The 23903-nt window shown below is 43.9% G+C and overlaps 1 protein-coding gene across 1 annotated transcript; it reads left to right on the top strand.

The window, feature by feature from the left end:
- The first annotated feature begins 4243 nt into the window (after nt 1-4243).
- On the top strand, nt 4244-22180 carry GSTO2 (glutathione S-transferase omega 2). Its single transcript, XM_014844696.3, has 6 exons — nt 4244-4438; nt 4705-4813; nt 5909-6131; nt 7077-7178; nt 20304-20410; nt 21886-22180. Exons 1-6 carry the CDS (start codon nt 4384-4386, stop codon nt 22043-22045), a joined length of 756 nt encoding a protein of 251 aa, XP_014700182.1. The 5' UTR covers nt 4244-4383; the 3' UTR covers nt 22046-22180.
- Nucleotides 22181-23903: the final 1723 nt, after the last annotated feature.

Genomic DNA, 23903 nt, shown 5'->3' with positions numbered 1-23903 from the left:
GAGTTACCTATTGGATCTTAAAAAGGAAGTAGGATTAAGCTTAAAGGTCGTAATCAAAATCTTTCCAGGGAAACCACAGTGTTCGGTGGTAAGATGAAAAACCACATTACTGACCCATAGCCTGCAGCATTCAACCCATTCAATTGGCCTTACACTGGTAACTGGTGAAATACATATTCTGAGTTGAATTTTAATTCTAATGTGCTTGGCAAAGCTGAATTGCAGTGCCTTTCATCTTTATGGATATAATATTAGAATGCACTATGCTATTACAAATGTGTTCTAATTTACCAGTGTTAGTCATTAATTTTGAAGTACATCGAGCTCTTACTATACTAAGGATAGCCAGCACGATTTCATTTGACACTCAAAACCCAGCAAGTAGTTACTATTAGTGTTCTCATTTTACAGGTTAGGAAGATGAAGGTCAAAGAGGTTGGATAGCTTGGCTATGTGCCAAAGCCAGGCTTTGAATATAGTGCCAAGTGAGAACCTTGACATCTTATGGCTTCCCTTCAGCGAAAGAACCGTTTCCATCCCTCTGTCTCTTTTCCCCTAACTCACCAAATAGACTTGTATTTAGAACGTGACTTCCCATATACAGGTATACTTTCAATAAACAATATTTTCCAACTCTCAGAGCTGGTTTCCTTTAAAAGGTGGGAATGAGGGGCCAGCCGGTGGCATAATGCTTAAGTTTGTGCTCCACTTTGGTGGCCCAGGTTCATGGATTTGGATCCTGGGTGTGGACCTGCACCACTTGTCAAGCCATGCTGTGGTGGTGACCCACATACAAAAAAATGGGGGACGGGTCTGGCCCCATAGCTGAGTGGTTAAGTTCGAATGCTCTACTTTGGTGGCCCAGGGTTTGCTGGTTCACATCCTGGGCACAGACCTAGGCACCATTCATTAAGCCATGCTGTGGTAGCATCCCATATGGAAGAGCTAGAATGACTTGCAACTAGGATATACAACTATGTGCTGGGGCTTTGGGGAGAAAAAAAAAGAGGAAGATTGGCAACAGATGTTAGCTCAAGGCCAATCTTCCTCACCAAAAACTATACCTTAAAAAAAAAGAGAGAGAGAGAGAGCCATACCTCCTGTCAGTAAACAAAAAGGCGGGTTTGGCGGGGGGTGGGGAGGGAAGATTGGCACAGATGTTAGCTCAGGGCTAATCTTCCTCAAGCCAAAAAAAATAAAGAGGAAGATTGTCATCAGATGTTAGCTCAGAGTGAAACTTCGTCACCAAAAAAAAAAAAAAAGTAGGAACGAGGAGAAAAAACTTAGAAATATGTTCGCTTCTGACAAAGCAGAAAGGTGGATCCAGGAACCTTTTTCTTTAGAGATGCAATTCCCAGTTGGCCATTGCTATTATAGACCAGGGATGGGCAAACTAAGGCCAGCAGTCCAAACCCAGCCCGCTGCCAGATTTTGTACAGTCCAAGAACTAAGAAGAGGTTTTACCTTTATAAATGGTTGAAAAAAAATCAAAAGAAAAACCACAATTTGGGGCTGGCTCCGTGGCTGAGTGGTTAAGTTCTTATGCTCCACTTCAGTGGCCCAGGGTTTCACTGGTTTGGATCCTGGGTGCAGACATGGCACCGCTCATCAGGCCATGCTGAGGCAGCGTCCCACATGCCACAACTAGAAGGACCCACAACTAAAAATACACAACTATGTACCGGGGGGCTTTGAGGAGAAGAAGGAAAAATAAAAAAAAAGAAAAACCATAATTTGTGACACATGATAATTATATGAAATTCACCAAGAGTGAGCCCTAATGTAAACTATGGACTTTGAGTGATAATGATGTGTCAATGTAGGTTCATTGATTCTAAGAAATGTAAGAAACATTGATTGTAAGAAAGGGTAGAGTTGAGCAGTTGAAACAACTGGCTCAAAAAGCCTAAAATATTTACTATCTTGACTTTTATAGAAAAAATGTGCCTGTCGCTGGTGTAGACTAAGATCCTGGCTGGAGTCCTGCTTCAGAGTCAAACTTCCAGGCTTCATAATCTTCCCTCCACCTCTTATTAGTTGTGAGGCTTTTGACAAGTGACTGAACCTTGCTAGCCTCAGTTTACTCATCTTTTAAAACCAAATAATAGGGGCCAGCCCTTTGGCCGAGTGGTTAAGTTCACATGCTCCACTTCAGTGACCCAGGATTTTCTGGTTCGGATGCTGGGCGCAGACATGGCACCGCCCATCAGGCATTCACAACTAGAATATACAACTGTGTACTGGGCGGGCTTTAGGGAGAAGAAGAAAAGAAAAAAGAAAACCAAAATAATAATAGAATCCTTATAGGACTATTTTAAGGATTAAATGAGTGGATACACATAAAGCATCAAATGTTACTAATCATTTATTTTGAATTTGAGAACTCCACATCCTCTTATGGCTTTCCGTGTTAGAATCTGGATATATTTTCCCTCAACTCTTTGAAATCTGCATTCCTTATGTGGAGGATTCATTTGTCTGCCCAGGAGGCATCTCCTTGTCTACCAGAGGCTCTCACGTAACATGGTTATGTTTGTCGCCTCTATTTTACAACCCAGTTGGTCCTTCTTAATCAAAATTAGCTGCAGAATAGTAGTTATCCTATTTCTTTCTCTATCTTCCAAAATGCAAAGTTGTCAGCGTGGCAAGTCAAGAACCAATTTGTCTTTTCCAATACTAGATTTCTTGCTGGCATATATGCATTTTCTTTTCAGAGAACATTTATTCAAACATTTTTGCCATTCCCCAATTCTTATGAAACAACTTGCTGTATCTCATATGAAATCACTCTGAATGACTTAACAAAAAATGTAGTCAAGTCTCTATTCCAAAGATTTTCAAAGATTCTCATTCAGTAGCAAAAAAATGTTAACACTATTAAACAAGAATTTCTGGATAGTTGGAATTCCAAAGCCCAAATGTGCCCATTCATAAGCCACATAATTAGGTTCTGTCATTTTAATAAAGATATTCAGATTCTGCTACCATTTGTTGAGCAGCTATTATGTGCTGTATCTTCTCCTGGACTCATATTCTTTCTTCTCCACGCTGTTATCAGCTTTAGAGGCCAAGACAATGAGTCAGGCTTTGGAATTTTAAAGTTCTTCAACTCTACTAGCTGGTCACTTTGGGCAAATAATTTCATTTTTCTGAGGCTGTTTTCTATGTTGTAAAATAGGAATAATACTAGCTGCCTAACCGAGTGGTTGTGAGACTCGAAGGTAATCCATGAAAATCTTTTAGTCACTGTGAGTGAGACATATGATACTTCCTTTTCACCTGTCAATCCTACAAAATCCATTGACAAGCAATTCCCATTTCAGCTCAGTCCTTTAAAATTAAAGGAGTTATCTTCCCACTTGCTCAGTTTCAGGATCTCAGCTGTCAGGGTCAGAGCAAAGGCCAGCTACCTCCTTTATCTCATGTAGCTGGAAGAGCTGTCCAAGTGGCCCCTGTATTGCTCTGCAGTTGGGAATGTGTCTTTAGCCATTAAAGAGGGTTTTCTCTGAAATTTATGCTGGGGGCGTGGAGAGTGCTCACAACTTTATCTTTGCCTCTAGGTATCCTGTTTCTATTCATTACCGTTTTTCATAGCTTGGGTAAAATCTCACAAATAGGGCCAGAACGAGGGTGAGGCGAGTGAGGTGTCTAAGGTACAAAATTTAAGGAGATACTTGCTCTCAGGGTCATGCAAGATCTCAACACTAACAAATTTTTCTTCCTTATTGCCATGTTATGAGGAAGTTTGGCCTTTTTAAAACAAAGAAGCGCCAGCCCCAGTGGCCTAGTGGTTAAGATTGGTGGGCTCAGCTTCTTAGGCCCAGTTCCATTCTGGTGCGGACTTACACCACTCCTCCGTCAGTGGCCATGCAGTGGCGGCTCACATACACACACACAGAGCGGAAGACTGGCAGCAGATGTTAGCTCAGGAAGAATCTTCCTTGGGAAAAAAAAGAAAAAGGAAAATAACCTTACTTATTATATAGAGCATGTGACCAATTATCTTAGAAATGCAGAAAGGAGAGCTTAGACTAGGAAAGAAAACATTAGCGTTACCTTAGTCAATTTTTATTAAACTCTCTTGACATATGCACTGGAGTTTAAATGCCTGTTCTTCTCGGATTCTTGACCTCGAGAAGAGCCCCCACCGAATGCTGTACCTACATGTTCAAAGCAAGGGGTAGTTTTCAGGCCCCCCCCCCCCCCCCCCAACTACTCTTTGGCTTCTGAATCTGGGGCGATGTCTCTCTAGGTTAAGTTATCCTAGCTCCCGTCCCAGATCACTTCCTCTCTGCCCCACCAGAGCCCAGTCACTCAAAAATTGAATTTGGGGCAGGAGGCCCGCGCCTGAGCGCAGCCGTCCCTGGCTGCGAGCGCTGGCTGATGCGCAGACGCCTGGAGAGCATGGCTGAGGATGCGACCAGAGCCTTGGGGAAAGGTGAGTCCTCTCAGCAGCGGTCCGCGGGCTGGGGGCGCCTCATGGCTGGGATGTTGGCTCTGGAGAAGGGGCTGCTCGGCCTTGGCCCCTAGACCAGCGTGGCGGGGAGAGACTGGAAGGGTTCCTCTGCACAAAAGCCACGTGCAAAGCGTCCTCTCTGAGACTCCGGAGGTTGAGCGTGCACAGCCCTCTTGGGGTCCCGGGTGGCAAGTAAGCCCCTCTCCCCACTGGGCTAATCCACCTCTCCGTCCCCCTTTGCCCCGCAGGAAGCCTCCCCCCAGGGCCGGTCCCAGAGGGCCTGATCCGCATCTATAGCATGCGGTTCTGCCCCTACTCGCACAGGACGCGCCTCATCCTCCAGGCCAAAGGCATCAGGTGAGAAGCCAGAGGCCAGCGCCCCCGCAAGCGCAAGGAGACGTTTAAATTCCAGGGCGCCCTGCTCAGATTTCAGAGGGCCTCTCTTTCCCTTTCTTTTGAGGCAAAGTCAGTAAGTGCTTAACGAGGGGCAGGTTTTTTAAGCGTGCCGTCCAGAAATGAGGAGCTTCTGCGAGAGTCGTGTGTGTGAACGAAACTTAGGACAACAGAGTGAGCTGAATGATGGCTCTGGTGAGCAGCTTCCCGCCCGTAGTGCTGATGAAGGAAGGACACAGAGAAGGCTACCGAGGCTTTCTCTGACTGCTCCCTCCAGTGTAGGCCCCACCCGCACCCCAGGCACCCTTGACTGAGTAAAGAATATACTCATTTTTTTTCTTTTAATCTTTTTAAACATATATGAGTGCCTCTGGTAACTTTATTGGCTTGAACCTCTAATAATAATAATTAAGAAGAAGAAAAATACAAATTATTGCTTGTTTATGTACTAGGCGCTGTCCTCAGCACCTTATACATATTCACTTATTTGAGACTCACAATGATGCCAAGAGATGGGTTCAATTATTACCCCCATTTTACAGTTGAGGACACTGAGCCCAGAGAGGTTAAAGAATTTGGCCAAGAACACAAGCCAGACTGTCCAGGCCCCAGGCTGTTAGATGCCAGACTTCATGCTCAGAGTGCTAACATTGATCATATTCTGTTGTGACCTGTTAATATCAGATTTGTATTTTTAAGCTTTAAAATGTATGACACTCCGCAGTGCTGTGGTGCAGCATGTGAGCTCTGAGTCAGACTTCCTGGGCTCCAGTCTCTGCTCTGCTCCTTCCCAGCGGGAATATTGGCAGGAGATTCAACCTCCCGGAGCCCAGAATCACAGGGGCGAAAGAGACAAGGCCTGGAAAACATTTCACATGTCTTACTGTAGGGATGAAGACAATGATGTTGTTCTGTACTTTTCTTTGTAAAAAACCTAAACTTTAAAAAACTTACTGCAAATTTAAATTTTATAAATTGATCCTTCCGCTTTCCAGATGAGCGTCTGCTTGCATACGCCTCCCATGTTTGTTCTATCTTATTTTTCCTTTGCTTTTTAAGACATGAAGTTATCAACATTAACCTGAAAAACAAGCCTGAATGGTACTACACAAAGCATCCTTTTGGCCAGATTCCTGTCCTGGAGAACAGCAAACATCAACTGATCTACGAGTCTGTCATCGCCTGTGAGTACCTGGATGATGCTTATCCCGGCAGGAAGCTGTATCCCTTCGACCCTTATGAGCGAGCTCGCCAAAAGATGTTATTGGAGCTGTTCTATAAGGTATATCCGATTTTTTAAAAAGCCACTAACACTCTATTTTACTTTGTGTGTCTTTCCCAAACTTCAATCCATTTTTAAAACCAAATCATTGGTAAAATTGTTTTGTTTGAATACTACGTGTGCCTTAGGAGGATAGGCTGGTACAGAGTGACAGGAGGGCTGTCACCTCTGATATTAAAGGTTAAAGCTTAACTAATACCACTTTTCCATTTCAACTAGCAGTCTCCAGAGGTATGGTTATGGCATAATTATGACTGTGTGACTTGAGATAGGAATATTGAAAGAGCTGAAAACTGGTGATGTTTTAAAGGGAATAGTTCTAAAGTTTCAGGTAAAAAAATATTGGGATGTGAAGAGGTAATGCACAGAAGGGGGCTGCCCTTTATGCGGAGCAAGAGTGCCAAGTGCCCAGGAAGTGTGAAGAAGAGAGAAAAGGGGCACCTGTTGATAATGGGAGAAAAAATGATGGAGAAATTTTAAGATAGCTCTCTTTGAAAAGAAATAAAAATAACTCAGTGATATTAATAGCTGATATATCTTGAGCACTTAGGAGGTGCTAAGCACTGTTCTGGCTCCTTTATGAAGGTTAACTCTTGTAGCCTGCACAGTGGCCTTTTAAGGTGGGTCCTATTATTGTAGCCATTCTTCAGATGAGACCACTGAGGCTTAGAGAGGTTAAGTGCCTGGACTAAGACTGTGCAGCATGGAAGTAACTGCTCAAGTAGGGAGCACTGGAGACCCCTTTTAAAGAACCTTGTTTACATGGGTGCTGTGATAAGGGTATTCCTGGAACCACAGTGACGCCCCTTAGAGGGAACTAGGAACCTGGATGTGAGTGTTGGCCGGTTAAGTTGGAGTGACAAAGCTTTGGCTGCATTTATAGGCAGAGCAGGAGCACAGAATTCCCTCAGACTTCTCCACTAAGAACCTGTGTCCTCTGATTAGGTGCCACATTTGACCAAGGAGTGTCTGGTAGCCTTCAGATGCGGGAGAGAATGCACCGATCTGAAGCTAGCCCTGCGTCAAGAATTCTGCAACCTCGAAGAGGTACAAAAAAGGGCCCCTCTCTTGTCAGATCCAGTGGAAGAAGCGATGTAGGGACCCTAACCTGGTCACCCTGACACCCTCTGCTTTCACAGACCTATTCTTTCTGCCGGACTTTGATAAGTTCAGCTACTAGTCGTCTAACTTTAACTGTGACTGCTTGCCCTCCACTGACCTGCTCTGGAATTATTCTTGGAAATCTGTCAAGGAGCTGAGGAAGGACATGTGATGAATGTCCTCCTTTCCCAGAGTCACCACATTCCTTAAGGATCTCTGCAAGGCTTCTGTAGCTTCTGCCTACGAGGCCGAGGTCTGTATTGGTTAGGGGTTGTGTTTGGCTGCTAATAAAAGGGACCTAACTACTGTAAATGTATCTTATAAAGGTTTATTCTCTCACATAAAAAAGCCAGAGGTTTAGGGCAGTTCAGGGCTGTTTTGATGGCTTCTTCATGCAGTCCCCAGGGACTGAGGCTTTTTTCTCTCTTTCTGCTCTGTCATCTTTAGTTCAAGGCTTTCACCAAAATGAAAGATATGACAAGATGACAAGATAGCTGCTGGAACTTCAGCCATCACATCCAAGTTCCAGGCTGTGGAAAGGAGAACAGAAAGGAGAAAATGGCACAAGGCCGTTCCCCCTTAAAGGACTTTCCCAAAAGTCTTACCAAATGGCTACTTAAATCTCATTGGCCAGATTTTAGTTGTAGGGTTATAACTATCTGTGGGGGAAGCTGGAATTTAGTGTTTTAGCTGGGGATACCCTGAGTAAAATCAGGGTTCTTATCAGTAGTTAAGAAAGAAGGGGAAAGTGGCTATGGGTGGGCAAGGAGCAATCTGTACCACCAGATCCTTTATGAACCTGGCTGTAATAGCGTTACTTAACCCTTACCTTTAGAATAATCTGGAAGGTGGGTCTTTGACTTCCCTTATCTTTGTTCCAGAAACTGGTATGTTCCCTTTATGGGTGGGCTGTAACTCTGTTGACAGCCAGAGAATGCTACTTTTATCCCCTTAAGGGAAGGCTGATTATATTAATATTCTTCCATTTGACCTTTGTCAAGAGGAAGCCAATTAAATTTATTTACTCTTCCAAATTCTTAGATTCTTCCAAATCTAAGACTCTGCCTGTCTTAGAGTTGTACAATTGCAGCACATATGGGTGATTAATAGTCATGTGTAAGAAATGTCAACCTTTGGTCCTGAGACCACAGACTATTATCTTGACTCCGAGGAGTCAGTATGATGTGGTGGAAAGAGTGTTGGGTCCTAGGCTTGGCTTTACTGGATTTCAGACCTTTGGGCAAGGTTCTGGACCTCTCTTTGCCTTCATTTCCACGTTTATAGAATAAGCAAGTGTTTTGAAAGGTGTATTCCTCAGAGCCTCCAGCTTCTGCAGAGGGACCACCCGGGGAGGGGAGGCCTGGTGGCAGTTCTGGATCCTGCTTCTCTGAAACCAGCCCTGCTTTTAATGCCATGTGTAAGACACCTAGTAAGATTGCATCTGGAGGAGAAGGAGAACCTCTGCTTTCAAAAAGAAATTTGAAAGCTCTTGTGCATAGAGAATTTTTAAGGTCTTTATTTTAAACATTAGCTGAACTGATTCCATCGTGTCTGGTTACCTTCTTAAAGATAAATGCTGGGCCAGGGGAAGGGGCTGGGAAACAAAACTCTTTGAATTCAAAGATAATTGAAAACGCATTTTGACCTGTCTCCCTCCTGCGCTGCATTTGGATGATGGATGAACTTCGTAAATTACAGACGGCTAAATAAATGTATAATATTACAACGGAGGCACAGCTCTTTAGGTGGGGCTCTTCCAGAGGAGCTGAAGCCATATTTTTGTGCCATGCATTATGCAGCAGGTGCACTGCAAACACCGTCTCATTCGGGCCTTCCAACAACCCTCTCAGGTACACTGTACTACCCCTACGTTGCAGATCGGAGTGGCCTCTCTGTGCAGGCTCTGAACTAGGTTCTAGAAATACAAAAGTTAAAGACCTTCAGGGGCTCAAGCCTGGAGGAGGAGACAGATTGTTAAACCCATTTCAAACCTAGGTGTGTTGAGTGCTAGGCTGGAGGGATGCCTAAGAGAGAGCTGGCGGAGGGGTTGGGGATAATGCCTCTCTCGACTACTCCAGGGTGAAGTAGAGGCATAGGGGAGAGCAACTAGTGTGTCAGCAAACAATAAGCAGGGAGAGGTTGGTGTCCAGGGAGTTACTGGTTTGGCGAGTGTGTGTGGAGGTGGAGGTGGCACAGAGTCTGATGCCTAAGGGCCTTTACCACTGTGCCAAGGAATTTGAACTTTATACCAAAGTCGATGGGGAGTAATTGAAAACTATTATAAAGAGAGTGGGGTGCTCCCTCTTGCTTTTAAAAAATATTCAGCCCAGAAACCACGTGGGAGATGAATGAGAGGGAAAAATTGGGGGACAGGGGAGGGACAAGGGGACCATGTTAAGAAGGGATGGAGAGGGAGATTCGAGTGCGGAGATTTTCAGAGAGACAATCTGCTAAGAGGTAGCAGATGTTGAGGATGATTTCCAAGTTTCCGGCCAGTTAGTGTGATGCTTTTCACTGAGAGTTGGTGGGCAGATCAGTTGTGCTCAGCGTGAGGTGCTGACGGCATATTCATGGGGAGACCATGCTCGGGAAGGTAGCATGTGGGTGTACTAAACCTTCGGAATGGTCTTACTGCCTACGAGCTTGACTTGCCAAGGACAGTGCCCCTCTTCACGCACGTGATTTGACATTAACAAGCAGGGCTGTCTCTCTTTGTTGAGTTAGGGATAATGGACAAGGTGAAGTTAATTGGACAGGGCCACAAAATGCATCAATCATAAGAACAAGAATTGAAATTCAGTGTTTTAACTTTGTGGCTGCCATTTAACCAGAGAAATTAGGAATACAACCAGTGGTGTGGTGATAAATGTTTAACAACTGACTCCCTCTGAAAAAAGAAGAAAAAAAAGCCCTGATTTGTAGCATTTGCTGAATTCAGTGGTGTAAATACTCCCACCCAGGGCTATCAATGTGATGTCTCCAAACTCAGAGTTGGGAAGAGAGAGGGGCAATCAGCTGGCTCTGACACATCACTGAATAACACGTGTCCACTTTGTCATCAGTAGCCAAGTCCTGGAAATGACTTGTTAACTAGCCCAGGTTCAGGTAGCTTCAGTGATGCTCGTCAAGGACCACTGAATATTGAGCATTGTTCTAACCAACTTGAATGTGGTTTTTGGCCCATAAAATGTTAGCAGGAATTATAACTACAATGTAGGCAATATCAGAATCTGAAACGCACCCAGTGAGGTTGAATTCGTTGATCCATTCCTCTAAATACCAATATATTGACTCTAGGAGATTCTAGTGAAACTGAAACTTGTCGGAATAATTCTAATAGAAATGATCCCCTGACTTACGCAACTCTTTCGCATGGCTTTGTACAATAAGGATTTTGTGTGAGCTGAGAGTATATTAAAGACATACAGGTTTTCTCAGTGATAAGCAAGTCAGGATACCAGTGTATCACCTTCTGCCATGTTATCATCAAGCAAAAGGCTTATTTTACCTTTTGCAGCCTTAAACTCTGACACTTTCTTCTTTTGCAATAAATGCCCTGACTTTTTAATTTTTTCTTTAAAAATCCAGTTTCATAAAAATTAAAAATTCATTATGCTTGTAGTGGAACCACATTTTTCTATAATATTTTCACAATTCTTTGAGATACGTTACTGCTGCTTTTATTATCGAACCGGCAGCTTCCCCACTTGCTTTCCTCTTCTGAACATTTTCGTGAGTTTTAGAACTACTGGGATGCCCTTCTGTAATCACACTTTCTGTCTTCAAACCGATTTTCTAGACTTTACTGAATCATTAATCTGAGCAGCAGACTTTTTTTAGCTTTATTCTTTTTTTATGTTTGTTACTGATTTTCCATTTCAGACTGGCCCCTGAGCCCACCTTCGTTTTATCTTTGTGGATTTGAATGTGGCAGGACCTTTCAATAGTTCTGTCTGTGCCAGTGCCTTCATTCTGAATATTTTCGTTGTGGAAGTGGTCAACCAAGCCCCAGAGCAGTGAAGGACAGGATTCGGCCGGATTTCTTTGATGCCTTGGATTTTTGCTCTGACTCTGTGTTCTTGCACTTACAGATTCTACGTTCTGGCTATTGCTTGATCCCTTACTAGTCATCATCAGAGATCAATAAAGGGGAGTGAGAGGGAGTAACATAGATAACTCTGGAATAACAATGAGGGAGTGAGAACTGCCCAGTAACTGAAGCCTGCAGCTTCTGGTGGCCACAGGACACTTTTAAGCTTTTAATTCTTGGCATTCACCGGCCTGCTTTGTGGTATTTTACTTTGTATTTTTTTTTTTAAAGATTTTATTTTTTCCTTTTTCTCCCCAAAGCCCCCCGGTACACAGTTGTATATTCTTCGTTGTGGGTCCTTCTAGTTGTGGTATGTGGGATGCTGCCTCAGCGTGGCTTGACGAGCAGTGCCATGTGCGCGCCCAGGATTCGAACCAACGAAACACTGGGCCGCCTGCAGCGGAGCGCGCAAACTTAACCACTCGGCCACGGGGCCAGCCCCTTTACTTTGTATTTTTGTGCAAAGTTTTCCACATTTCCAAATGTGATTATGTGCCTCATGTGTATGTCAGTTTACCTGAGGTCAAATTTGTGTACGGTGTGTGTACATCACCCAGGAGCATGTGTAATTGAATATTTTCTCTTTTTTTTGTGAGGAAGATTGTCACTGAGCTAACATCTGTGCCAATCTTCCTCTATTTTATGTGGGATGCTGCCACAGCATGGCTTGATGAGCAGTGCTAGGTCTGTGCCTAGGATCTGAACCTGTAAACCCCAGGCCACCAAAACAGAGCACAAGAACTTAACCACTATGCCACTGGGCCAGCTCCTTAAATATTTTCTTGATTCAAAATTTCACCCATATTCTTAATTTTTTTAATCAATTAATTAATTCTTTTGAGGAAGATTAGCCCTGAGCTAACATCTGCCGCCAATCCTCCTCTTTTTGCTGAGGAAGATTGGCCCTGAGCTAACATCCATGCCTATCTTCCTCTACTTTATCTGTGGGACACCTGCCACAGCATGGCTTGATAAGCCTCACATAGGTCTGCACCTGGGATCTGAACTGGTGAACCCCAGGCCGCCGAAGCGGAATATGTGAACTCAACAGTTGTACCACCGGGCTGGCCCCCCTGATCTTAATTTTTAACCTGTCCTTTCTCCTCTCTAAAAAGAATACACTTTTGCCCAATTAGATTATATTGTCTTGGTTAAGCTTTGCTATTTTTCTTTCTTAATTTTTATTAATTTCAAAAATGAAATTAATTTATATATTGTTTAATGGTTTCTCCTTTGATGTCACCAGGACGTGAAGGAAAGAAAGTTTATACCTGGCTCATTGTTTACTGAAAATAATTTTCTGTAGTCTTTTGTGTATGGCAAACTATTTACAAGATAATTTTTTTTATCAATGAATCTAACATGTCTACAAACTAAATTCATTGTTACTAGCTTTTTTTTATAACAGCTTTATTGAGATATATTTCACACACCATAAATTCACCCTTTTCAAGTGTATCGTTCAGTGGTTTTTAGTATTTTCATAGAGTTGTGCAATGATCACCACTATTCAATTCCAGAACATTTTCATCAGCCTAAAAAGAAACCCCTTAGTCATTAGCTGTTGCCTCCCGTTTCTTCTCAACCCTGCCAGCCACAGGCAGCCACTAATTTACCTTCTGTCTCCATAGACTTACCTGTTCTGGATATTTCATATAAATGGAACTGTACAGTATTAGCCTTTCGTGAACTTCTTTTACTTAGCATAATGTTTTCGAAGTTCATCTTTGATGCCTTTTTATGGCTTAATAACATTGCAGTGTATGGATACCAAATTTTATTTATCCCTTCATCAGTTGATGGACATTTGGGTTGTTTCCACTTTGTGGCTATTACAAATAATGCTGCTGTGAGCATTCATGTACAAGTTTTTGGGTTGGATATATGTTGTCAGTTCTCTTGGATTTGCTAGCTAATTTAGCATGTCTACTAACGTGCCACTTTTTAGTTGTAACTGCCATTCCTCCACACTAGGGAACTGGTTATCTCTACTCACCATGGCTAGTTGAGCAGTTTTTGTGCTGTTGCTAGTTTGGTAACTTCATTCATGCTCCAATTCTGACAGTTTCTTTCTAGGTAAACTAATATTTACTGTGTTTCTTTTAATAACCTTCCACTATACGTTCTCCTACCATGTAAATAAAGGAATAATAATTATTCTTATTATTTAAAAATTAATTTTACTCTTCTCCAATTATAATGCAATACTTGTTCATTAGGGAGAATTTGAAAAATACAGAAAAATATAGAAACTAAGAAAAAAATTCATAATCCCACTACCCAGGAACAACCACTGTTACTATTTTTTTGTTTTCTGTCCTTTTCTGCTACATATATTATTATGTAGTTGAAATCATACTGTATCTAGAACTTGATTACCATATGACATAAGAATTTTCCTCGTATTTTAATAAACTCTATAAATGCTTATTTATATGTATAAGGGTTTTTTATCAGAGCAGCATCATTTATGATAGTGGAAAATGATAAACCTTAATGTACATTAGAGCGGGAATGGTTAAATAAATTCTATTCATCTCGTGGAATTCTGTAGAGCAGTTAAAAATGAATGAGGTAAATCCACATGCATTGATGTGAAGAGATTGCCTGGAAATATTTAAATGAATTATACAGTAATTCAGAGGGTAGGATCCTATTTTTGTAGAATAAGACAAAACAACTATATATGTGTGCATATACATGGAAATAAATACATAGAAATATGTTTGGAGAGACACACATCAAATTCCTACTAGTGGCTACTGCTGGGAAGGAGATTCAGTTAGCATTGGGGTGGGAAATAAAAGTGGTTAAGGGCAGGGAGGGAGAGTCTTTGCCTTTTATTCTCTTTTCTGTGTTTGAATTTTTTTTTAACAATGAGAATGTATTTATTACATGTGTAATTTTTTTTTTGAGGAAGATTAGCCCCGAGCTAACATCTGCCGCCAATCCTCCTCTTTTTTGCTGAGGAAGACTGGTCCTGAGCTAACACCCATGCCAAGCTTCCTCTACTTTATATGTGGGACACCTGCCGCAGCATGGCTTGACTAGCAGTGCCATGTCCGCCGCGCCCAGGATCCGAACTGGCGAAACCCTGGGCTGCCGAAGCAGTGTGCATGAACTTAACCACTGTGCCACCAGGCCAGCCCCAATATGTGTAATTTTTAAAAATGGAAAAAAAACCCCACTTCATTTTGCATAATTTGCCCTGTGTATAAACCCTAGTTATTTATCCAGCACTCTCATTAGAGGTGTTTAGATTATTTCAGTCATTTACCATTGTGGATGATGCTACAGAGAACAGCAGCTTCTTTGCATAAAAAGCATTTTCTCTGTTTTAGAATGTGTCCTTAGGCTGGACTTCCAGGAATGGAATTACTAGATCAAAGGGTGTGAACACTGGAGGCTCGAGCTATATGTTGCTAAACTGCTTCCCAAAGACTGTGCTGTTTACCGCTCCCCACTCCTCCCCCAGCAATATATGAAAAGGCCCGGAGCACCATCCCCTTTTCACTGTTGGGAGATTTCATTAAAAAAGATATTTGCCTGTTTTGGAGTAATTTCTCACTGCTGATTTAATATGTATTTCTTTGATTGCTAGTGAAGTGGAAGATTTTCCCCCAAAGTGTGCCACCTTTTTGTGTTTTGTCTTGTGAAAATTGTCTGTTCAGAGGGTTTGCCCAGCTGTCTCTCAAGGTCTTACAGATTTTCCTTGTTGGTTTGTAAAGATTCCTTTTAAAGAATTCTTTATATATGAAGAATATTTGCCTGCTTTTTTTTTTTAAGATATGCTTTTTGGTGAGGAAGATTGGCCCTGAGCTAACATCTGTTGCCAATCTTTTTTTTTTTTTTTCTCCTCAAAGCCCCAGTACATAGTGGCACATCCTAGTTGTAGGTCATTCTAGTTCCTCTATGTGGGACCCCACCTCAGCATGGCTTGATGAGCAGTGCATAGGTCTGCGGCCAGGATCTGAGCTGGTGAGCCCCAGGCCACAGAAGTGGAGCATGCGAACTTAACCTCTTGGCCACCAGTCTGGCCCCATATTTGCCTGTTTTTAAGACACATTTTTTGTTTTCTTTTAAATTTTAATTTGGCTTCTCTGTTTTGTACATATAGAAATATAACATTTAAAAATACCGTGCTATGAGTCTTTCAGGTGGTTGGGATTTCTTCCGCTGTTTTATGCAGAGGAAGTCCTCTCCCCCTTCAGAGATTTGATAAATATTCATTGCCATTTTCCTCCACCATCCATCACTTTAAAGATATTTGACTTGTCAAGCATTGTCCCACTAGCTTTCCCTCGGTACTATCTTCCAGATATATTTTGACAAAAGAATTAAGCCCACTTGAAGGATTCCAGCTTAGAGTTTTCAGGGTGGTCTTTTAATCCCCAAATGTTGGCAGCTGCATTCCGAATCTTCACAGGGGCCCTAGGTCAGGAGCGGTGAGCAGCAGGAGGGGCGTGTTCTGGGCAGACCCTCCTTCTATGGCTTCTTTCTGGAGGGGAAATGGTTTTATCTGTTCTCTGTTCTATACCCTTGGTTTGTTTTAAGGAATCGGTTCATCGTTGTTAGCTCAGACTCAGCTATATGTCTGTGTAGCAGGGACCTGAAATTTGAAAACTTGAGAACCTCCCATTATCTTTTATGAACTTAAAAGATTCCTGCCTGGGTGTTGTGTACTTTGCTACTGCTTCGGGATAAGAGCCTGCCTTGCGTATGTACTGGCAGGTGGCTCTGTGCCTTTTGCGGGGGGGAGGGGGGTGCTTCTCCTTCTTAAGAACTATTTCCATTAAGAAAACGGCTTTCTTCCTCCTCCAGCAAGGACAGCAGCGTCCGTTGCGAACCTCCACGCTGTCTGTCCTGGTTAGAGTCCCAGCATTTTTCGGCAATGGTGTAAATAAATGACGGTGGTGCAGGGCAGTGGGCGCTTCAAGGTTTGAAGTGCAATTAGTAAAGCTAAACCCGAAAGTCCAAGACTGTAGACTGAAACTTTTTAGGATGACGGGTTTGAGGAAGTCTGAGATTCGCTTCTCTTTGTGATCTTGTTTCTCACAAAAAACTTACAGATGTCTTTTTTTCCTCCTTGGCGAACCTCCTCGGGCAGCCTCACCACCGATGGCCACGCGGGGGAGCCCCGCGCGCTTCTTCCTTCTGCTCGCGCTCCAGCGCCAACCTCCCTTGGCCCCCCTGGGGGAGCCCGAGAAGCCCTCGCAGATGAGGTGCCCTTCCATCCAGGCTTTCCACGTTCAGGGGGTGGAAATAGTAGCTCCACCTCATACCAAACAGCTCCTCCCTCTTTATTTGCGTGCTCACTCCTTATCCCTTGTCCCTTATCCCGTCCAAAAGCGAGGGGAAGGCTCTGTAGTCAATTTTTTTATTGAACTGGAGACCAGAAAATTTTAAAAATAGATTTTTCTAACATTCCAGGACGTCAAATTGCTTTTCCCCCAAAGCTTAATTCTTAAGCCTGAATTGAACATGTGTTAATATTTTTAGGAAACCCAAGGGCTAGAAGCTACAGCCTCAGTGCCCTCCCCTGGCTGTGTGTGGCCTGGTGAGGGCTGTCTGGGGCCTGGGAAGAAAAGCATCTTCTAAGCAGGCTATTTTGCCTTGCTTGATGATATCAAGGACAATAGTTCTGAAAGTAAGGGATTCCATGGTGAGAGACGCTATTCAACATAAAGAATGGCCAATATCATTATATGTGGCAGGTGGGTGACAGAAAGAATTCAAAATGGAGTTGTTAAAAATGAGATATTAACATAACCGCTGCTAAGCGGATGGAGGTACAAGGGCAGTTTCCTATTCCATTTCTGATGATAAAACACTTAGGAGATTAACACTGTCAGTTTATTTTACCTCTGACCATCCTAAAATTTGTCAGAGGAGCTAATTGGCTGTAAGCAAGGGACTCATCTTAAACAGAGAGCACAGAACTATTTTAGTAAAGCTGATCAATGGAATGAAACAGGAAGGAGAGATGTTTGATGATCTCTTTCACCGTGGTTATGTTGGCGTTCTCACCTCCTTGTCGGTTAGGTGCTCTGGCAGAGCCGTTGACCGAGAGAGAGTGAGAAAGAGTTGGGTGGAGGACGGAGTTTTCCCAGGGAAGCTCAGTGGGCCAGTCCTTGGCTGTAAGGGAGTCCAGAATTTGTTGGTTCTAAGCTTTTTGCTGATACTTAAAGAGCAAAGAATTCACAAGAGATATGGGGAAGTTTCTGTGATTCAAGTCCTCATACATGCGTATTTGAAGTTGAGTGACAGAAGGGTTGACACTAGTCTGGGAATTAGGAGCATGGTGTTTTGTCTTAGCTCTGGCACCAACCAGAGAGCCCCTTTACCTCCCTGTGTCTGCATTTCCCCCTCTGTGAGTCAGTCTCTTGTGCGTCCACGTGAGAGACAAGAATCCACTCGCCAGCGTGCTTTCCTCTCTGCTTCAGCTGCCGGGAAACTCAAGTCAAATTCAAAGCTTTACTTAAGGAACTGCGGGAGGCTTGGCTTGGTATCTTGATGCCATTTTCCTTCCTTGTTTTGACCTTCTGTTCTAACTTTTATTTTCCCCTAAACTTAGCGTTGTATTATTTTTCATCTTTCGTATTTTATTGTACACTGCACCTCTAATCCTCTGTGTAATGAGCATGGTATGAATAAATGGTAAAATGGGAAGAGAGTTGCATTAGAGGGTTCCAGTGGCCCTTCTGGTACCGATGCTGTGTGATTCTAAGGGGAAGAGTCATTTCACATGTCTAGAAGGTACCAGGTTTGCATAACCCTCTAAGGAGGCCCGGCCAGGATGTTCTCCTATGTCACTGGGAGGTGTCTCTGAAGGAGCCAGCACTCTGCTAGTTTGTAGGAAAACAGCTTTTCTATTGGGATTTTGAGACTTGCCCTGCAAGAAATCTGGTAGAGAAATGCCTGTCTGAGACAGGCCTCAAGAATCTGCTGCCGTATCAAGAACTCCTAGGAATTGTGATGTCACACTTAGATTTAAGAAAGTCTGAAGGAACGTGGACATGTATTTCGGGGATGGGGGAGAGGCCTGCACAAGATAAATGATCACTCACCCATTTCGTCCATGCTCATCTTGACTTTATATTGTCCCTGTACCTTCATAGGGCTTCCATTACTTTATGAGTCTTTATATGAAAATTGGTCATATCAATAAAAGCATATATATTTAAAGGTATACTCCTACTGTGAGCAAAGGAAAAGCTTATAAAATGTTTACTACATAAACAGCAATTACTAAGCAGTTACTCATTTTCAAAGTATCTCATCACTTTACCCAAAGGACCCATACAGGATTCCATTAAACGTCCATGTATGATTTGTTTTGACAAGGATTTTCTCAAGAGCACCTCTGCTCTGTAAAGCAGAGGAGTTACACAGATGTTCCAGAGTCCATCAGTTTAGAATTGGTTCTGGATTTGTGCCATGAAAGTGATAATAAGCTGGAGGTATATGTTTTAAAGCCAGAGATAAAAGTTTGGGTAATTATATTCTATTCCTGAGCATAAGGAAGGTTTGGGGCTTTCTGGAATCCATAAAAACTGAACAATTTGTTCCGTTCCCCTGTAAGTCAGGTCTTATTTATACATGACTGAAAACAGCCTCTGTTTTGAGTTTTCACTGGTCAGATTCTGCTGTTTGAGTGCCATCCTGTTAGTTTCTTTGAACCAGGTGATGCTAGTAACTTGGTTCAGACTTCGAGGACACTAGGGAGGGAGTCTGACTACCACTCATGCCATACTGGGAGATAACAGAGACAGAATTTAGGGCACCAAGATTTGCTTTCTCTTCTGAGAAGGGTGGCAGTGGGGGATCTCATTGATCTTTTCTGTCAGGGATTGTTTGCTTTCTGTGGATGTAAGCTTCGGGTGCCTCTGTGCTTTCTCGTCACAAATCCAGAACCAATTCTAAACTGATGGACTCTGGAACATCTGTGTAACTCCTCTGCTTTACAGAGCAGAGGTGCTCTTGAGAAAATCCTTGTCAAAACAAATCATACATGGACGTTTAGGGAATTTAGGGAATTATATACATGGAATGAATAGGGAATTATTCAGTTGATTAGGAGTTATATGGGTCAAAGAAGGTTGTTTGCTTGATTTAACGAGGTAATTGGCCCCATCCTTTTCTCTTTGGGAAGACCTGACCCAACAATAACCCCTGCTAAGTGCTTTTGCCTTTTACTTTTTCAAGTACTATTTTTTTTTTTTCACTATCTTTGGTTATCTGTCTGTTAAGAGTCTATCTGTTTCTTTGGAGTCCATCTATCTGGGTTGGTTTGTCCCATTTGGGAATGAGAGATTTTATTTTAATGCAAAATGTTGATGGTGTTGAGTGGCCAACAATGTGAAGTTCAAAGGGCTCAAATAAGAAAAGAAAATATGATGGAAAGACAGTATTGGGAATTGAGGGAGCCCATTAAATAGCACTGGTCTCTCCTCCTTAGTTTTGAATCAATTGAGAAATAAGGCAAAAGAGGAAGACATGGGGAGACTACGGGATCCCCTTTATTACAGATAACGTGGGTCCTGGAGAATGGGCACCACAACTGCAGAAGTGGGGCTCCTGATGTGTCCCCCCAGCGCCGCCTCCCAGTAATGGGCAGCGCTGGCCTGAGGCAGGACCGCCCCTCTCCAGGGGCTGAGCTGTCCGTGGAAAGCTTAGCCCTCGGAGGAGCCTGTCCTAGGCTAAGAGGGAGGGGCTGGGGTGTCCTTCCAAATTCTCTGATCAGAGGAGCCACACCATCCCTCCAGCGCTGAAAGGAGGGAGGGGCTGAGTGAGGCCAGGAGTACGACCCTAATGGAGATGGAGGAAACCTCAGGTAAAGAGAAGAAGCGTTCACCTAATAAAACAGAAAGAGAATCAAAGCCTCAGTTCTTTGGGAATTAATTTGATATTTGTGTCTAGTATCTATAAATGTGTCGGCAGGTAGGGAAATTAACTTGCTTTTGTTCTCTTTAAACTTTTAGATTCTTGGCTATCAGAACACCGTCTTCTTTGGTGGAGACTGTATATCCATGATTGATTACCTCTTTTGGCCCTGGTTTGAGCGGCTGGATGTATATGGAATAGCCGAGTAAGACATTTGACCTTGTGGTCATGATTCCTGGGGGTCGCACCGGGGACAGTGGTTGAAATGGGCAGTTTATCAAATGGCCATTTACCCCCTTTGGACATGTGTCACGATGAATGTAAAAGAAATCAGGTTTTAAACTATGTGTTTCCTCGTTCAAAACATATCTGTGCTCCTCTGCCACCAACCGCAGACCCAAACTGGGCCCATATTTCTGCTGCTAAGACCCTGTGTCCAAAAGCCTCCCGCACGGAGGGCTTCAGAGCTGCTGTCCTCATCAGCCCACCCAGCGAAGGCCGGTGGTGACAGCAGAGGAGAGTCCCAGGCACAGGGTTTTGGTGACTTGTCTGTAGCTCCCTCCGTGGCCCTCCACCTGGTCCTTCTAAGTCCCCCAGTGGACACCATATACCTTACTCACATCTTAGTTCCCTGAGGACTCTTCCTCTGGATAGAAATATCATTAAAAAATAAATGATTTTAAAAGTAATATATGCTTGATGTTAAAACGAACAAAATGGGCAGCCATACACCATAGAAGTGTAGAGATGTTTAAAGTGGAAGAAATTGCTCAGTAGACTCTGGGAGGCCGTGCAGGGTCCCCAGGCAGACGGAACACGTGCTTTGTCCCCACGATGCTCAGAGGACAAGTTAACTTTGTGCCGGCACCTGCTCTGATCCAAGCCAGTCCCATGGTGGGTGCAGGACAACTCTGGCATTTGGGAATCTCGTCCTGCCAAGGCAGAACTGTGACCGAAACCTCGTAATGCACAAGGTTGAGTCTATCCAGGGGTCATCTCCTGCGCCTCCCACTTCAGCTGTTTCTGAGGGAAGATCAGATGCAACACATTTGGGTATTTTAAACTATGTCTCAACATAAACAAAAATCCGTCTCCTCTGGGCCAGAGTATTGAACCAGAGGTCAGGAAGCCTCACGTCTGCTCCTGGATTTCCCGCTGACCAGGTGACTATGTTGAGCACGCAGTTTTACATATCCTAGACCTAAACCTGATCGGTCTTCGAAAGGGCCCAGTCACCTCCATTATTTCAAAGTTTGATGATTGTTTTACTCATTTTTCAAAAGAGTTTTTGGAAACGACTTGTCTTTATTTTTTTCAAGCCCCCTAAAGTCAAATCTGAGAATGATGGGAGAATGTTTCTCTCCATGGGTTGTCTTTTTGTTGGTAACCAGGGAAGCACAGACCCTTTATTTCCCCAGAGCAATTTGTCTGCAAGTATTTTAACTGTATTGTTAAAAGCAACAATCTCAACTTCTACAATTCAAAAGCACACACAGCTATTCCGAAAATAAGATTTTCCTCCAGTAAATGATCATGCTCGGTTGATAATAAGATAGCTATGAAAACTTTATTGCCCAGATAAGCCCATTTTTCCTACCCTGTAAATCTAAAGAGCAATGCCTGTGATCTTTCCTGATGCCTCCCCTTCAGACGTGCTAACGCTCCTCTCCTCTCCTGCAGCTGTGTGAGCCACACCCCGGCCCTTCGGCTCTGGATCGCAGCCATGAAGCAGGACCCTGCAGTGTGTGCTCTTCTCATAGATAAGAACATTTTCCTGGGCTTCTTGAATCTCTATTTTCAGAACAACCCCGACGCCTTTGACTATGGGCTAAGCTGCTGAGGCTCACAGTCCACCCCTTCACCAGCCAGAATTCCCAAGCTCATCACGATGCTGCGTCAGGAATTGTTTTGGTGGGTCAATAAATCTCTGTTCATTTTCTTTGAAGTTCCCAATAAACATGGAGACAGAAAATGTATGCTTTCTGATAATCATTTGTATGAGTCTTCTAGCCCATAGCTTCTAAAGACTCTCTAGAAGTCTCTAGTGCCCGGTGCTAACGTCCAAGCACATTTTGGGATCCTGTGTGCCTGCGGGTTCCTTGGCCTTTTCCCCAGTTTGACCTCCAGATTGTTAGTGCTGATGCCGAGGTTCCAGGTCTACCCATCCCTGATGTTTGTCACCACAGATTGGCACCCCCACAAGCTCCCAGGAGAGAGGAAAGTTAGAGAAGGGAGGGAAGAAGAAAACACTCCAAGTCAAAATATCCTCCATCTGGCAAACGAAAGCTGCGGTCCTCATGGGCGTGCACGAGTATCACTCTCACTCAGGCTTTGGCTGTGGGCCTGGGAGACACCGAGGGTCTTGTGACTGAAAGAATTCCAAAGCAGGAAACGAAACACCCGTTATCACCCTGGACTAAGTACGTCAGAATTTCACCGGTGCTGTCAGGGCTCAGGATGGCTCACAATGTTCCCTAGCCGACATCCTGCCTTAAAAAAACACACACACTCCAAACCGAGTCTCAGGCAAAGGTCACTCTGTTGGATTTGCGTCACACGCTCTTTCAGTTCGTCCCAACAGATGCCTCTGGTTGCCTGTGTGCACCAAGCCCTGGGCCACGGAGGGCATAAAGGTGACAAAGATGACACCCAGGAGGCCCTGATCTCTCCGCTTGTCTTGGTTGCGGTTTTAAGCCTAGTGCTTTGGAGGCGCTCGTCTTGCAGCAGGAATGCATCCCTCGGCCAGCCATGGCATCTCCGCAGGCTCGGCCCGGCAGTGCCCACCACTGAAGATGGACAGGTCTGTCCAATGCCATTTTATCTCGGAGTCTAGGGATCAGCCTGTGACCATTTCAGCTTTGTTCACACCAAATCCTTTCCTGGACTCTAGCCATGCTGAGAGACCAGGGACGGCTGTGGTGATGTTTTGACTTGTCCGTGCCCACAGAGAAGCTGTTTGCTGCCCCTACCTCTGACTCAGCCCAAACCAGGCCCATTTCCCCCCATGTCTCAGCCCGCCCGGCCATCTGCTGCCTCTGGTGGATTTTGACTCATGTAAATAGTTACCAGTGTGACTCCATGCCATTTGGACAGACACAAGCCTGCTTGGGGAGGTGGCCTGGTCTGCCAGAACAGGCACTGCCTGACAGGGGCAGTCTGCTGTGCCGTCTGCTCAGGATAGGGCATCCTGTTGCTGTGGTGCCCGGGCCAATGCAGAGTGAAGTCATATTTCCCTGGGATCTTTGCTCGACCCCTGTGGCCTCTCCTAGGACTTGGGGACAGATGGGTCTTTGCAGGTGTAAACCCTGTGTGCTGGTGAGTCTTTGGCATGGGACCAAAATTGCTGTTGACACAACAGATAACAGCGTGTTTCCAGATGGCCACACCAAAGATGCTCTCTTTAGGGGCTCCTCACACTAACTTAGAAAGCTTGAAGAACCAGGAAATAAAGGATGGAGAAAAGTGCTCATGGGGAAAGGTTGCAGGCTGGTGGCCTGTAGCCCAGTTTAGGATTTGAATGCCTTTCAGCAAGGTGTGCTCTCTGCAATTTGCCAGGACCACCTGCACTGCTTCCATGTCTTCCTTCTCACTCGCTTATGTCACCTGTCCGACCCACAGAGGTCTCTGAGTTGTCAGCCTCTGGATGAAACTAGAAGGATTTAGCCTAGAGAAAAGGAGCAATTAAATAATGCTTCATG

Source organism: Equus asinus, chromosome 2 (genome assembly GCF_041296235.1).
Source record: "Equus asinus isolate D_3611 breed Donkey chromosome 2, EquAss-T2T_v2, whole genome shotgun sequence".
Classification (NCBI taxonomy): domain Eukaryota; kingdom Metazoa; phylum Chordata; class Mammalia; order Perissodactyla; family Equidae; genus Equus; species Equus asinus.
This window is presented reverse-complemented; position numbering and strand designations above follow the sequence as displayed.